Source organism: Spea bombifrons, chromosome 3, assembly GCF_027358695.1.
Source record: "Spea bombifrons isolate aSpeBom1 chromosome 3, aSpeBom1.2.pri, whole genome shotgun sequence".
Classification (NCBI taxonomy): domain Eukaryota; kingdom Metazoa; phylum Chordata; class Amphibia; order Anura; family Pelobatidae; genus Spea; species Spea bombifrons.
In genome coordinates, this window is record NC_071089.1 from 99,865,229 (window position 1) to 99,882,144 (window position 16,916).

At 34.5% G+C, this 16,916-nt stretch overlaps 1 protein-coding gene across 4 annotated transcripts in view; it reads right to left on the bottom strand.

The window, feature by feature from the left end:
- The window catches only part of PAX3 (paired box 3), a 43,669-nt gene extending 26,985 nt beyond the window's left edge, over positions 1-16,684 (bottom strand). Inside the window, exons 1-4 of one of the 4 annotated variants that reach the window (XM_053459264.1) lie at positions 16,385-16,684; positions 14,809-15,044; positions 13,631-13,685; positions 12,612-12,746 (exon numbers count right to left, since the gene is read on the bottom strand). In XM_053459264.1, the coding sequence (XP_053315239.1) occupies positions 12,612-12,746; positions 13,631-13,685; positions 14,809-15,044; positions 16,385-16,469 (511 nt within the window). In that variant the 5' untranslated portion in view covers positions 16,470-16,684. Of the gene's footprint in view, positions 1-12,611; positions 12,747-13,558; positions 13,689-14,808; positions 15,045-16,384 lie in introns of all 4 variants that reach the window. The other 3 variants (XM_053459262.1, XM_053459263.1, XM_053459261.1) reach the window with 3 other exon arrangements.
- Between the last annotated feature and the right edge of the window lie 232 nt (positions 16,685-16,916).

A 16,916-nucleotide genomic window follows, 5' to 3' on the forward strand; every position in this document is an offset into this window, starting at 1 on the left:
TAGTAATTAGAAAAGAAGAATGCTCCATAAACAGACTCTGTCTCTCTGTACAGTTTGTTCCATGGGCACCATTTTTTTTAAATATATATCATAATGTCCAATCAGGCTTTTTTTTTTCTCGTTCTGAGCCGCTATGAATGGTTCATGTCAGAGCTAATTTTCCTACATTCTCTTTAAACTACACAAACATAGCTAGTTAATGGCAGCATCTCTCTTTTAATCAGGACGGAGGGATTTAATTGTAGAGATGGTATGTTTGCATCCAACAAATTCTTTGTTCTGTAACCACGTCTTTGCTGAAAGGGGGTAGGGGAGTCTGCCTCGGCTGGTAAGACCTCTAACAGCGGATGGGTCGGTACGTAGCCTCACTTACCATACAGAATTCCACTGGAGTATTTGTGTTCTATTTTACAATGGAAACTGTGCCCAGACATAAGCAGCGTTTGCATATTTTAACCAAAGACATGTGTTTTCCTTTGTGTGTGTGTGCATCATATTTTTATTTAGCCTGTTTTATTTTGCTATTAAGAAAAAAAAACTCATCTTTTTCTGCTTTAACGGGACTAAGCATCCTGGCAAATTATTCCGAAAACAGTCGGGGCCGAGAGTGCCAAATGACATTTTGGTTTATGCATAAAGCCATTGAAGAGAGGTTTTTGTCTAAAGTTCTGATGGAAGTTATTTGCTCTGTATTGATTTTATTTGCATGTCTTAGCTGGAATCTTGTATGAGAAAATTAAATTGGTGCTGTCGCCATCTTTGATTTTCCTCCTTTTTTTCCTGTAATCACTGTGATTCGGCCCCCATACATTAAGTACCAGCTGGTTATTCATGGACCTAACTTTGATTGTCTCAGTATGAAGATACAAATTGAAGCTTTTGAAATACGTACATAATCCCATTTTTCCCGGGTGACACATATTTACTGAAGCTGTGACATCAAGAATGTCCAGGATGTACGTCATATTGGAATTATGAATCAGAGCCACATCAAATAGCATGATTGGGTCCAGATTGATCTATGAGTCAATAAGGAGGCCTTCCAAAAATGCAACAACTCTTTGCTAGAAAATAGCACCAGATTACCTAAAGAAATGCAAATTGAAGGCCTCTCATTATTATTATTATTATTATTATTACTATTATTACATATCAAGTTTTATACAAAGCCAGTTCTTGGTAGATGACTTCTATCTCTATATATATCAAGCCAATATTTATGCCCATATTCTCCAGCTTTTAAATTCAAGGATGACCAGAGTTTCTAACAGACATTGGGGATTGCACAGTATGGGAATGATAAGAAATTCAGCCATGTCGTATGTGCCGTCTCTCACCTTCCAGCAGACAGAAACAATTTCTGTCTTCCCTTAACACGCTTATAGACTTATATTACCGAAGGCAGAGGGCCCCAATAACAACTCATTACCACTAATTGGGAATGACATCAAAACTCCTAAGAGATCATTAAGACTATCCATCTAATTACTACAGTTTACTTTGTAAATCAGTAGATGGTAATTTCCCAGAGCTTTGACCACATGATTTTTTCTTACATGTGTCTGTTCACGTAGTATAATAATAATAATGAAGGGGGAAGATTGTTAAGTTTGAATTCACAATCCAGCCTAATGCACATTTCCATTGATTAAATACAATTATAACAAATACAAAAACGTCATTATTCTGATTCTATGGCTATAATAGTTAATCTTTACAGGAAATTATGCCCCAAAAGACGAATCTAACGTAATGTAAAGATTCCTGCAATTAGGTTCTGGGTATTTATCTATATATACAAGAAAAACATCAAATGCAATCGCTTTCCTTTTTCTCAGAATGTGTAAGATGAACTATATATATATATATATATATATATATATATATATATATATATATATATATATATATATATATATATTTATATGTGTGTGTATGTGTGTCAGATAGCATGCTACAAAAAGAAAGTGGCTCTTTCCACAATACCTGTTTTCTTTTCCAGAATGTTTTCAATTATATCATGAGATTATAGTTGTATAAATGAAGAGTTCGGTGCTGGGGCATTGAATACTAGGGTGACCAGATGGCCATGTTTAAGAGAATCCAAAGACCTGATTTTAATGCAGCATTTTATGCCTCAAGATCAGCCTACAGTTTACAAATAAACATAAAAACTGTTTTATTTGTCAGTGAATAAATATTCATTTAATTATTATTCCGTTAAAACTATTAAAATGGGATAGGGGAGCTTCAAACTGAAATAAAACATTTAAATAATACACAAACTAGACTTTTTTAAGATAGAAACAAAAGATGGGCTTTTCCTAAGACAGCTTCCCAACAAAGAATATATAAATCTTTCTAAATGACAATACATCGGCGTGTTACAGTCAGTAAAACGGTAGCTCCTCCTTTCACCCCCTGCTGTACCACAAAGGAGTACATTCAGAAATTTCAGACATATCAAATAGCCTCCCTTCCCACAGAATCCCAGTGTATATTGCACCCACTGCAGACAGGAATTCCCAGTAATGACATGCACATGAAGAATGCCTTTGGCTTCTGTTCGCTTTAACATGGGCTTCCTGCAGCTTTCATATGTTCTATGACACATGGACTCGCATGTGTTTTGAGCCTTGGGTATTTCTCAAAAGCTGGTATTCTTCCCTATACAGTTTAGGCAGCCAACAGGTAGCTCACCTGTAGCACGAGGATCAAAAGATGCCTCTCTCTTTGGAATATGGGTTTCTAGTTCAAGAACTACAGTTGGAGAGAAATGTCTTTGCAGAAAAATAAATGTCTGAAAACATTCATGAACATGTTATTTGGTGAGGATTTACAAACAAAAGTGTATTTGACATAATGATGTCATCATCAAGAACAAACAGCCATACAGAGACAGCCATAACCATCAGAAATGCACAGAAAACAGTTCTGTGGTTAAAAGTCTGCTCCATGGAAACTGCACCTATTTGTTGCTAATTTGCTTAATATTTCAGATTTATCAATAACACATTTGTTACTTAGTCATGTAGCAATATGTAGTCATGGTAGACTGAACAGGAGACAGCTCCTTGTATCTAAATGGAAAAGGATCCTTCATCAGAAAATGGGATTGAAGTCCTACAGGCTGACCAGCTCATGGTCTAAATGAGTTTATGTTGATAGGTCTATTTATCCAGTAGAAAAAGCCAGACGGTACCCTTACCGATCCATTATGATAGGTGTATGACATTACAAATATATGGTTCAAATAATCAGTTAAAATGATATGTGGCTGGGTTAAGAACTGGAAGTACTGGCCTAGTTTACAGTATAAAATGCATGCTTTAAATGTATTTTTTAAAGGATACAAGTAGCAAAATATTGCTATGTATTTTACTTTTAGATGTCTTCTGGTACAAGCGTAATATAACCTGGCCTTATATCTGCCCTACCTATTTATGTGCAGAAATCCATCAAAGGTCATTGTTTGTTTATACAAGACTGTTAAAACAGTGATGCCATTTAAAGTGGGTAATTGGTCAGATCACTGCTATCTACTTATCTTATTGTACATGACTACATCCTGTGCTCCCATATCAAACATAGGTTAATAAACAGATAATAGGGTCTGCAACAAAAAGTGCAATAGAGATATAAAGAACAAAAAAGGTCACAGTACTTGCAACACAGAGACTCCTTATATAATACAATCTACTCTGAATATCAACAACACAGAGAGATTAAAGCGGCAATGTGTTTTCAGGAGCAAACATTATCACATCAGTACAGCTATAGGTACAATGACTTCAAATCATTAAATATCCATGTTTGTTAATTTAAAAAATATATATAATAAATCCATAATATAGATATCAGCAAATCCAAACTACAGAATTATAACAACTAATTAACCAAAGAAATGGGGAAAATATTAATAAGTCTCAAACAAATGTTTTTTGGGGAAAAGTAATTCTTTCACATGGGGGATACAATTCTACAGCATTGTTATAAATGAAATCAAATATTCCTTTTGACAAAATAATTTCACCATGGAGAGCATAATGAGAGCATAATTAACCAGGATCTACTTACAGACAACCCCAAGATCAGCCAAAAATCTACAATAGGGTTTAGTGGTCAAATAGGATTTTCCAAGTCAGATACATTGAAATGATCTCCCTTTGATCTCATTAAGAACCAATAACAAAAGCAACTAAAACACAAGAGGCAAAGCCGCTGCCCTTTTGAGTGGTGACAAAAGCATCAACAAACAACTACTTAATCAATATTTGGCCAGCAAAACTTTAAAACATCCTTTTCACATTTTAATGCCTAGTTGTAAAACAAATGTTAAGCAAGCCACAGAGATTAGGTGGTAAAAAAAAACTAAAAGAGCAACCATAAGCACTTGCCTATTTTTCATACATTTAAAAATATCTACTGTCACACTAACATTGAAATCCCAATCAGAACAGTGAGTATCTAATCTGATCAAAGGTTTGGTAAAATAAGGTCAACTCTTTCATTTGCACTGTTAAAATGTGTGTTTAGATTAATTCTACTGTTCTGTTTAGGGGGTCTATTCATTAAAGGGAAAGCTGTGCTCTCAGCTCCTTGAGTACACTATACATTATGAAGGTCCAACCCCTGAGAGCTTCTGCTGCAGGAAGAGCCTGGTTGGGTCTGGATATTGTATAGTTAGATTAGTGAGATTTCATCAAAGTCTCCTCTTCCATTGAATTATACATTATACAGGGCCAGCTCAGCCCTTTATACTGTAGAAACATGCTAGTGATGTCCCTTGTAATATATAGTGAATGAAGAGAATTGAAACCAAAACTCTCCTGATAACTCCCCTTTAGTGAATAAACCCCATTGTGGTACAAGGATAGATCGAGCTATTACATATTCTATGTAAGTAGAATGTAGGCTAGTCATTGGTTGGAAGGATACATTCATTATTATCTTAGAAGAATAAACTATAAGACATCTCTAGTGTTGTGCTAATTCTGGGAGGTATTGTGGAACATTCAAGTGATGATGACATATCATACATGCGACAATTTGCTTTACAGGACCAACATGGAGCCAAATCATAATTTGTTAGGGCAAAAGTGCGTTTAACTCTCAGGGTCTTTATAGAGTGACCCCAAGTATTTTTTTTTTATTGTTGCCAGTTCTGTAAACATACTCATAATTGAATTTTAATACTATTCCAAAATAAATAATTTTATTGGAGTGACCATAACTAAAAATAGAATATTTCTTGTGTTATCCTATAACAATTTTAGTTCTGTGTTGAACCCTACCATTCCTCCTCTGGGCTAGAGCACTTGGGTATGCTAAAGCAAGGGCCCACTTGGTGACTAAATCTATACATAGGATCACTGGTCCGGCTTGCTGGGAATTGGAGTCTCCAACTAACCTTAAGAGCCTCTGGGAATAATAACAATAATATGTATCTATTGTCTTAGTCTTTCAGTTCTTGTTTGTCATGCCCTCTTTATGAATGAAAGTACTGTAGTGTAAGAAGCTGCTATATAAATAAAAGGTAATAATAATAATAATACCAAAAATAATACCTATAATAATACCAATACTATTTATAATAATAATCCAGTAAGGACTGAAAGTGACAGGTACTCAGGGCCTGAGATATAGGTCTCAAGGATTCACTCCATTTCTTTTTAAATGAAGCAGAGAGCAGATTGCAGTTCTGCTCCATTTCCCCAGCCCAGGGCACTTATGGAGAGTCTACTGGGAGGGGGTTCCTGCCACTGAGCCTTGAGCACTGACTTCCTGGAGGGGGTGCTATATGGGGGTAATTGCAATATCTTCTCAAGCTGTTAAACATAATCTTTTATTTCACACTTTGCTATTTACCAGAAACCTGAATGGCACAATTAACCCTTCAGTTACCAGCGATCTTCAAAGGCATGCTTTTGCGGCACTTAATGAAAGAAGAAGGCTACAAATCATGAAATAATTATGCTTTCCTGTGGTGTAGCCAACAGTGTTAAAGAATGACAGCTTTTTATATAGGTTTGGTGGTATCATCTGCAGCCAATTGTCATTTCTCTATAGGGGGCATTTAGGAACTGATGCACAATTAATTTTAACCTGTTTGTAGGAATGTGTCATAATGCGGCTATAATCAATTATAGAACCGATGCAGCCATGTGTCTAACCAGTTTATAATTAATCCTGAAAGCTTGTGTTTAGAAGTTTAATTGGTTTTATCCTGACTCTGATATTTTATAAAATACAATTTATTTTACATTGAATAATGTGTTTGGCATTAACTCTACAGGGTCATTCGTATAGGTAGGATTTCTAACATAATATACTAGTAGATCTATCCAAAAAAACTGCACCCAGTTTAAGTTACCAAAATATAAACCATAAAATACCAATAATTAGTACTGACAGATTAAATGTTATAATAATGTTCTAATTGTGCTTTCCCTTTCAGAAGACGTTTGTAATGTACCTGTTATGGCTGCTGTATATATATTATGTACAAATATACAAATTAATACTTTATTATTTCAGGAATCCTCTGTCATTTAGTAAATTCTTGCACTTTTTCAATGATGTTAGTTATATTATTAATTATGAAATTTGAAGTGTAGATCACTATTTATATTGTCCGAAATTGCACTTTCCCGTATACGCGCGATTACATCGTTTTCTGGTATCAGGGATCGCTATTTCAACAAAGTTTTCTATGTTTAAACCATTTAAAATTGCATTTCGTTTGGCACAAATGTGAAATAACAAAAAAAAGAATTTAGACGTATTTTTAAAAGAAAAATACATGTTTCTCCTTAAATCTTGCCTTTGCACCGTGGCACTATTTTACGCCCGTTATCTCTTTTGCGCTTCAGAGATGTTTAATAAATAGCAGAAATTATATTCGGGGAAATTGAGTCTTTACATATTACTGCCATAAGCAGATAACTATCGACAGTTGTGCGACAAAACCCTATTAACTATGCTATCATTTTATAAAATTATATTATTATATTATTAATATAATATTAATATATATTAGAACACATACGTTAGCGAGTAGTCATTGTGCGTCACACACACACACACCCTCTTATATACAGGTATATATATATATATATATATATATATATATATATATATATATATATATATAAATATATATATACTGGATAGATAGGCTGGAGTAAATCAGACTAAATATAATGACTGTTTTGAGTGTATTTAAACTTTCCAGTAAAGGATTTAAAGCCGTTTAAATATTCGGTAATAGATCTTTTGCAGTTCACCAGGGATAAATAAATTGTGGCTCTCCTCTTGCTTTGGACTGCAGTATACCTCCCTAACTTTTACTTTGCCCAGATAAGAACTATATAAGTATATGGATGAATTAATCAATAGTTTACACTAAACCGTTTACACTAAACTGGCAATAGTTTACACTAAACTGGCAATGGGGGTAATGATTAAGCTGCTGATAATAATTAAATTGTTGCACATGTATAATATCGTTGTCTTCAGTGACCTGTTTCATGATAACCATCAACCCTGCACAAGACTGAGCTCATCTCAGGGCAGACACATCAAAGCCAGGGAACAAGTGACTGATTGTCAGGTGGCAGCTAAATATTTAAGCTATGGCTTGACTGTCGCGTGTCCTGTACACAGCTTTGGTCTGTCGTCACCCTATGACCACATCATGCAAAAATGCCCAGGCTAAAAGCAGCCACTAGGCACAAAGCTGCCACTGATGCCTTTTTGTTTTCAAAACAGTTATATTTATCTCGTCTGATTATGCTGGTTTTTCTACATTTCTTAATGTGTCTAAACCGTTCCCCATATTCAGGGAATGGAACTCAAATAGTTATAGACTTTAACTTAGCCTGGCTGAGAATACTGAGAATTGCAGTACACAAGAGTCAGAGTTTTAAAGATCATCCTGCTCTCGTGTTTAGGGCCTGGACTGCATAACCTACAATATAAAGTACGGTATATTTGGTCCAACATATCTCATGGGCTCTAGCATATCATTTCAAACGAATACATGAAGGGTTAACTTTGCTAGTGCAACCTATACACTGTCAGCAAATAGATCTTGTGGACATTGTGCAATCAAAGTGACTCTAATGGATGAGAAGGGGTTAAATAATAATAAAAAAAAGAATAAAGGGAGGCTGCAGAAATTTCACGAATGTTTGCCTGGGGCCATAGAGGGCGGGTATAGTTCAAGATGAAAGTGAGAAAGGAAGAAAGGAGCCAATTTAATCTGCCTACAAGAGCTCTGAGTTTGGGAAGAGTTTGCACAGAGCCTATTGGGGTAAAGCGCCTGACTTGGGACAAATGCATTGTGACGCCGCCTGGGGGCCAGTTTTACTCTGCATGGGGGAACAGAGAGGGGCATTCAGCTGGCAGCTCCATAATACACTCACAAGGGCTGTAAATATCACACTGAGCAGGTCGGAGATATTTACATCACCCAAGTTTTTCTTCAAAGCCTACAGAGTGGACAGTTAATGAAAAAAGATATTCTCAGTTAAGTGGTGGGCACTAGGCAGGATCCCTATGGGGTGTAAAGCCCCCAAATAACAAACAGATTTAGATGTTTCAGTGCTATTAATATTACTAATAGTGTGATGCAACCTTCAAAATCAAAACAGACAAACAAAAAAGATCACTAAATAGCCAGATCACCGAATTACTGCTGCATCCTATGAATTAAAGACAACTGAATCTGGTTTTTAAAAATTCACTTATTGGCTTTTGGGCTTTTCAATTCAATTAATTTCATAGAAAGATTACAAAAAGGGAACAATTTGCCAAAAGCATTACTTATTTAATTGTTGATTGCTGCAAGAACTGGTTGTCCTGTGAACCTGTGATTGGGAGTTCTTAGTAAAATAATAACGTGTCTAGAATGGGATCAGTAATAATCCTGATACATTTTGCCAGAGGCATCCCTAGTGCAGTTTAGGATTAGGATTAATCATAGTTCATCACCAGAACAAGTTGATAACATTGTGAAAAATAAATGAAGTATTGTCCTTATAGCCACTCACTGGAAACCAGAAGCTAATTAGGTGCTGAAAATATTACCATAACATAGCAGGGAATTATTTCCTCTCCCTGACTTCTGGTGCAATAAACCCCATTAGACATACCACTATCATATACAACCATCCTATATAGACCATTGAGCAGTGGGGACACAGATAGCCAGAGTAAGCAAGACTTATAGCAGGTCATAGGACAAGCATATGTCTCTAGGTCCAACCTGACAAAAAGGGTTAATATGCCTTTTAGGCAGTAGGAGAATTTAAACATTGTACGGTTTTCCAGCAGAGCTGGTGGCATTTATTATGCAGGCTTTGGAAAGATTTCTCTTTCTCTGCAGTTGGGGCTGCAATCAAAAACAGAAACTTGTTCCTTAGCCATTCCTTAATAATATCCATTTGTCTGAAGACATTGGCCAGCTATTTTGCTTCTGCCTTTATACATATGATCATTTACTGTATTATATATATCCTACAGCAAAGCATTTATAGGAAAGTAGATATGTGTGTGTTATATTATTATGTCTTCGGACAAAATGTATATATACCCAACTTATTTCCTATACAGGCCATTGTGAAATGTATTTTATTTCTATTATTTATCAGGGATGTGTGTTTTTATTATTAACATTATAATCTTTAATGCGGATAACACATATTATTGTGTAATTTTCTCAGCACTAATTGCATCTTTAATAATTCAATTAATCATTAAAAGATCGTAATAAAAATAATAATTAATATTAAACATCATATAACTATCACGGGTTCGTTATAGGAATGGAGGTTAACCCTTCAGCTGCAAAGACACCTGTAAACAATTCAGGGGTGAGGCGTATTCTTATAGTATGCACACACATCTGTGGCACTTCAAAGGTTAAAAGAACAAGTAGCCCCTATACTGCATTGCAATCAATGGCTCTGCAAAGAGGGACATTTTGTAGGTGAGAATGTCCCCTTTTTCTCCACAGTGGAGTCCATAAAACTCTCACTAGCATCGGCTATTGAATTATTCATCCCTCATTGCAAGCCCATAATGTCTTTTCTGGGGCTTTTGTAAGGCTGTTTTCTCACTCTTTTCTAGAGGAATTAAATAAAAGGCAGACCTTCTTTTGTCCACCCCAAGCTGCTCCTAGCTGAAGCTTTGTCTGAGCAGAGCTAAAGTGTGAGTTTCAATGGACTCTCCTCCCTTTGTCCATCAAGTTCATCTCCAAGTGTAGATTGTGTGTGGAGAGGCTCCTTTGTCATCGTTGGAAAAGTTGTACAAATGTTTGACCAGCTCATTTGGTACTTTCTGTCTCTTCTAATGCCTATGGGGAGACCCTGCTGGAGTCACAGTCCTAATCATTATTTTTTATGAAGCCCATCTCCCAGCCCTGGGTGCTCTTAGATTGGAAAAACACTATTACAGAGGCAGTGTAGGAGAATTCACTATCATTGTGGAGTAAGAACCAAAAAAATAACAAGCCTACAGCAAAAAAAGTAAAATAAAATCATTTAAAAAAAAAAAAATACTATACTGACCAGCAGAAATCCCATAAACACATATGTGATAAACTGAATAAATCTCTAGTGGTTTATGGGTTCAAGAATCATAAATGGGTCCAGGTAACAAATCCACGAGATTAATCTACACGAAAATGCAGGGTCACCAAATTTTAGAGAGGATTCTACACCCTCCCTGTCATCCATAGAATCAATCATTAAGTAATCTGAATTATTTATCACTAATTAATAACAATTGGAACTCAGTGAATATAAAATTATATTGTTATATACAACGCTCGCAAATAATACGCTCAAATACTTCTATAACTTCGTTAAAACTTCCCGATAAAACATATAATATTAACATAGAAGCATTTCTATTCCCTAATCCACGTTTCGGCCCCCTGTAAACCTCAGAGAAGAACAGACAGAAGCTGTTTATGTTTACGGTTCTAGAATTGTAGTTCTTAAAATATTATATATTATTCTTCTAGTTTTGCACAGCGCTACGAAATATTATGTTGCCATATAAACAATTATTATTGTTATAATAAACAATTATTATTGTAATAATAATAATAATAATAATATTTGGTCATCCGAAAAAAAACTTTATAAAACTTAGTTTACTGAAATATCCCATTAAAATACGATGGGAAATAGAGAACTCCTGTTTCCAATTTACTCCAGGACAAATGTTTCTGTTGGAATCGAATTATTATCAAAGCCCTTAAAACAGCTGAAATAAGTTTGTATATTTTCTAGGAAGTATATCATTTCAATATAAGCTGCCTCGGTGCTACAGGAGTTGCCAACGCACTGAAGGGGTTAATAAGTCATGTGAACTTTTCTTAATATAAAGAATGAGGGCAGGAATTGGTTGGGTTAACAGGGGGGTCAGATGATAATTTCAGATATATTTAATATCACTTCTAGAGGAAATCAGTGAGGTTATGTATTTCCTGCAGTCCTTCACCAAACCGAATTGGGGACTCCTGCGGTTTCCCATTCAAGTCTAAAACTAATCTTTAAGACTCTGCAAAGTTTCTTTTTCCTCAACCCCCCCCCCAACTTCCCCCTCCTACCCCACTATCTGCTCCTGCAATCAGACGAGAGGCTGCATAACAATACACAGGTCCCTAAAGAGGTAAATGGAGAAATAGAGCCCCTTTGATCTCTGCTAATATGTGCAAATGGAACAATTGAGCTGACACCTTAGTTACACATTTACCAACAATTACACCCGCAAACACCTCGGGAGTCAGCGATGTGCTCATTATATACCGGTATATCTTTATATCCATATAACTATATATCTATATATATATATATATACATATATATATATATATATATATATATATATATATATATATATATATATATATATATAGGACCCGCAATAATCATACAGTATGTTCTGTCTGCGAGCAACCTACTGAAACGAAAGTGTATACTTTATTATCTTTATTACCATTTATTTATTTATTTCATTCTTTTTTCTCCTTCTTACTTTCTCTCTTTTCTTTCTCTCTCTCCTCTCTCTATCTCTCTCTCCTAGCTCTATTTCTCATTCTCTCCTTTCTCACATTAAGCATGTTAAATCATTTTTGAAACGAAAGAATAAACGATTGTGACTTAACAATAATACGCAAACTACACAATGACCCTGCATTAGCTCCTTTTAAAATAAACGTCACAGTTACCCTTCTAATCAACCACCACTTCTAGACGCCTACCGGTATATATTTTGTAACTTTTACCAACAGAAAACAGCAATTAAACAAAATGACACCAAATAATTCAATAATGAACTGATTCACTTAAAGCTCACAATTTACGTGCATTAATTTAATACATTGACTATCTAAATCAACGTAGTATTCCATTGATGCCTGATGTTTGGAATCAGAAAAATGAATATCAGTATGTCAGTATATTAATAAAAGTACTGGTACAGTATATATATATATATATATATATATAAACAGTATATATTATTACACTCAGAGATCAGAGCCATAGGAATGATCGCTAGGAGCAGCGATAGCAGAATAAGAAGTGCCAGCACTGTACCTCTCTCTCTGAGGATCCCGTCAATGCTGTGTTTCGCCCTCTTTTCGTGTTCTTCCTGTTCCTTTCTTTCCATTTCTACATCCTCCTCTCCCCCTTTTCCAAACTTGGTTCTCAAGATACGACTAATGGAGCTCACTAGAAGTAGATGACATGACAAGTACAAGGGTATTAAGAAATATTCTCTGCATACAATCCGTGTGTACCGCATTTCTTAATTAATAGCGGTAAAAAATTAAATATATATATATATATATATATTTAAAAAACCGTAATAAACAGGAAAAATAGATTTACTATATATTTCATGTTTTCTGCCTTATAGAAAAACTTCAAATATTGTAATCCAGTAGTTTTTTTTTACGTAATTACAAAATTAAGCACAATACATTTCTCTTTGAATTAGCTGAAAAAAATTATTACTTGTATATAAAAATTATATATACATAAATATCAAAATATTAAATCATGCATTAATAAAAGCGCAATAATCTAAAAGTATAACTTTAATTATTTCTATACTCCCGAACATTAAAATAATGTTTTTAAAAAAAAAATATATATATATATATATATATATATATATATATATATATATATAAACAGAATGCATTTAAAACATCAAGACAATCATGAAATATTTATTTCCTTATAATTTCTGTATGAATTGACCGTTCAGTGTTATTAATTGGTTTAAAAATGCTCAATGGCTGTAAAAGCACTTTAAGGTTTGGCTTGGTCCTCAAGGAGATAGGGGGGTACCTAAATGGGGTTAATAATATTCCACATGCAATAATGCAGACTGTGATTAATATTTCATTGCCTGAGATGGCTCCACGGGAGAAGAGTGTCTCCACAGAGAAGCAATCAATAGTTTTTATTGCCTAAGTGATGTGCCTGGTGTAATAGAGATGGATGGTTTGTATTATCAGCATTAATGGATGTAGTACCTGAAGGAACAGTATTTCGATCACATACTCCGTCCTTAAGTAATTTATCTCGAATTTCCCAACTGAACATACCAGGGTTGTCTCTTTTATACTCTTCAATCTTTTTTTCCACATCTGGAGTGGTCACCTGCTTTAAAATGCAAATAAAATACAATTATTCCACAAATTATTTTGCTTTTTTTTTATAGATACAATTACAAAGGAACACTGCTAGCACTTCATTTTGGGGACTTAAAACATAATTCTTAGGCAAAAAAACTAAGTATCACTTTTCATTTGTTTAGGTTTTTTCTTTCTTTGTTAGAATTTTTTTTTTTTTAAATCTCAGTGATCGAGTTACTTGAAATACCAGAAGTAGAAAAAATATTCTGTACTTTGGAATGAATTTGAAAAGGGTTCTGTACAAAAAAATATTTTGTTTGACAAGAGTGCCTGGAGGATGTATGGAGAACCTTTTACAGCTAGAAATATTATATATGTATTTATCTGTGTGTGTATGTACGAAAATAAATAATAATAATATAAATAATAATAGTTTTATAATAATATTTTTAAAAAAACGAAGATGCCATTTTTTCCACATACACTCTACAGGTATTTACAGTTTTTAAATAAAATAATACAGTTTAACTACTTATATGAACGTCGTTACGAACAGTTAATTTAAGAAAGAAGAAATAAGTGTCTATGCTTATACATAATAATAAAATGCCATATTTGGTATTATTTGAGAAATATATTAAATAATACAATATAAAATAATATAGTGTACATAGTACAGTACAATAAACAGGAAAATAAAAAAAGGGTAGTTTTAGTTCAGGTGAAATGCATTTCCTTGTTGGGGAGATTGGGGTAATTAAGGTATTTCAGAATGTGAAATGGGGCCAGTGTCGGTCTGAAAAATGCCATTTGTTTGTCCTGGAATCTTGTCATTAATTTTCTCTTGTTATAAACCAAACTCTGAGATGTAATTATTGCCCAGTTGTTACAGATCTCCAGGCACACTTGGGTCAGACAACTGTTAAGTTTGGACCTGAAGTGGCAAATTCGGGAGAAATCAGCCCTAGGCATTGCATCAATAAATATCGATTAATATAGAAAATATTAAATATTAATCAGAATTTCTGTTTGTAGTAAATGTAACTATACATATTTTGCCAGCGGCATACATAAAATGTCTCCATCGATCCATGTATCGTATGTTTCTATATAAAGTTATATACATTGAGGTATGCCATGTGCCTCACCTTGGGCTTGCTGCCCCCGATGGCCCCGGGCCTGATGGAGCCGGTCTCCTGGTACCTGCACAGGATCTTGGACACGCACCCGTGGGACACCCTGAGCTGGCGAGAGATCACGCAGGGTCTGATGCCGTGATGGGCCATCTCTACTATCTTATGCCTAATGTGATTAGGTAGCGGCCGGCCATTGATGAACACCCCGCCGAGCTGATTCACCCTGCCTTGGCCTAAAGGAGTGGACACTGTATGTTAAAAAAGACACCAAGTGGACAGTTAATCGGCTTACATCATAACACCACAAGCATACAGATCGATATATATATATATATATATAAGATTTTTTACCTATATTTATATGTATATATATATATATATATATATATGTGTGTGTGTGTGTATATATACATATATATATACATATATATATATATATAGATATATGAAAAAACAAATATTTGTATATATATATAATGAAATAAACATAATTGACTGCCTGCTGCTCATCAAACTAATAAAACATAAAAGCATAAAAACATTAAGTAGATAAGAAGTTTGTTAAGAAGTATGGAAACCTGTTACAATTTTATATAACAACTTCTAATTAGTGTTATTATTAGTAGTAGTAGTAGTAGTAGTAGTAATATTATTTTTAATTTGCATTATCAACTCTGCAACATAACATGTTAAATATTTATAATAATATATAATAATAATATATAACATTATCAGTAGTAAGCTGATTTCTAGGAGTGCAGAAGTCGCCTGTCACTGGCAGAGTGGAGGGGCCCTTCCTGGATTAAGTAGACATGGGCTGAGCAGACAGTATTCTGTCCTGTCTTCACAGTTTCATAAAATAATCATTACCTAATCCAAAATGTACTAACCTCATGGGATTTATTAAATGGGCTTCCCTTCTGCACTGTGTCTGAGACATGACTACAATTACGTGTTTATACAGATATACATGTGCACATTGATGTATATAGATATATATATATATATATATATATATATATATATGGGATTTTTTACATTGATTTACCTAACCCTAAAATAATTTAAATTGCCTTTTAACAGTAATAGGGTCATTATATATTGTACGAAAATTACTTTTGTATTTTGTGTAATAATACTAAGTTAATTCTTAAACTTAATAAAATCAATTATGATATATATATATATATATATATTGACATTGTGTTACCTAACCCTAAAGTAATAGGGTTATTGTATATTGTGCAAATATTACTTTTTACTTAGCATTCTAATACTAATTTAACGATCAAGCACTTAAGAAATTTATGTCATATATAAGGATTTTAAACAGTAAATCACATAATCCCGTAAAATAATTAAAATTGTCAGTAATAGGGTTATTATATGTTGTTCTAACATTACTTCTTTAAGTTTATTATTAAGGATATTGAAGAAATGATATATTAATAAATTATGTTGTATATATATATATATATATATATATATATATATATATATATATATATATATATATATATATATAGTAGATGGGATGAAAGATAGGTTATTCCAGTTAAGACAGAGTGGCACAGTATGCAGTGTTTACCTTCCAGGGGAAATCCACTCCGTGGGTAATTCTGTCCAGGAGCTGGTCTCATCATTCTTGGTACAGCTCCAGCCAGGCTTGTCATTTTGGGTAAAATCTCCCAATGTTAGATCCAGGTAGCCCTTTGCAAAGACAGTTGCCAGCCTTATGGTAAGGGCAAGTCCAGTGAGTGCCCTGCCCCTGTGTGGGTAACAGCTTTCTGCCCCTCCTGCTCAGACTCCTGGGGTGTGAAGAAGAAGTTGGGGTGAGGAGGTGCCCAGACTGCAGCTCGGGTCCGAGGTGAGACAGCAGCTTGTTGTTGATGCAGAATGAGAAGCAGCCCTCCTCTGGAGTATTTATTAGTTCTTTCAACCAAGGCTGCATCAGGAGCACTGGGCTGCTATTGGCCAGCGAGGGGCCTGTCCCGTCTTGAGAAGAAGCTTCTGATTGGTGGGAATCTTTTACTTTCTCTTCCCATCCATTAACATCGAGGCCTTTGCTCCAGGGTCACTTCGAGCATTCCCCGCTGCTGCTGATGAAGAGTCTTCTCTAT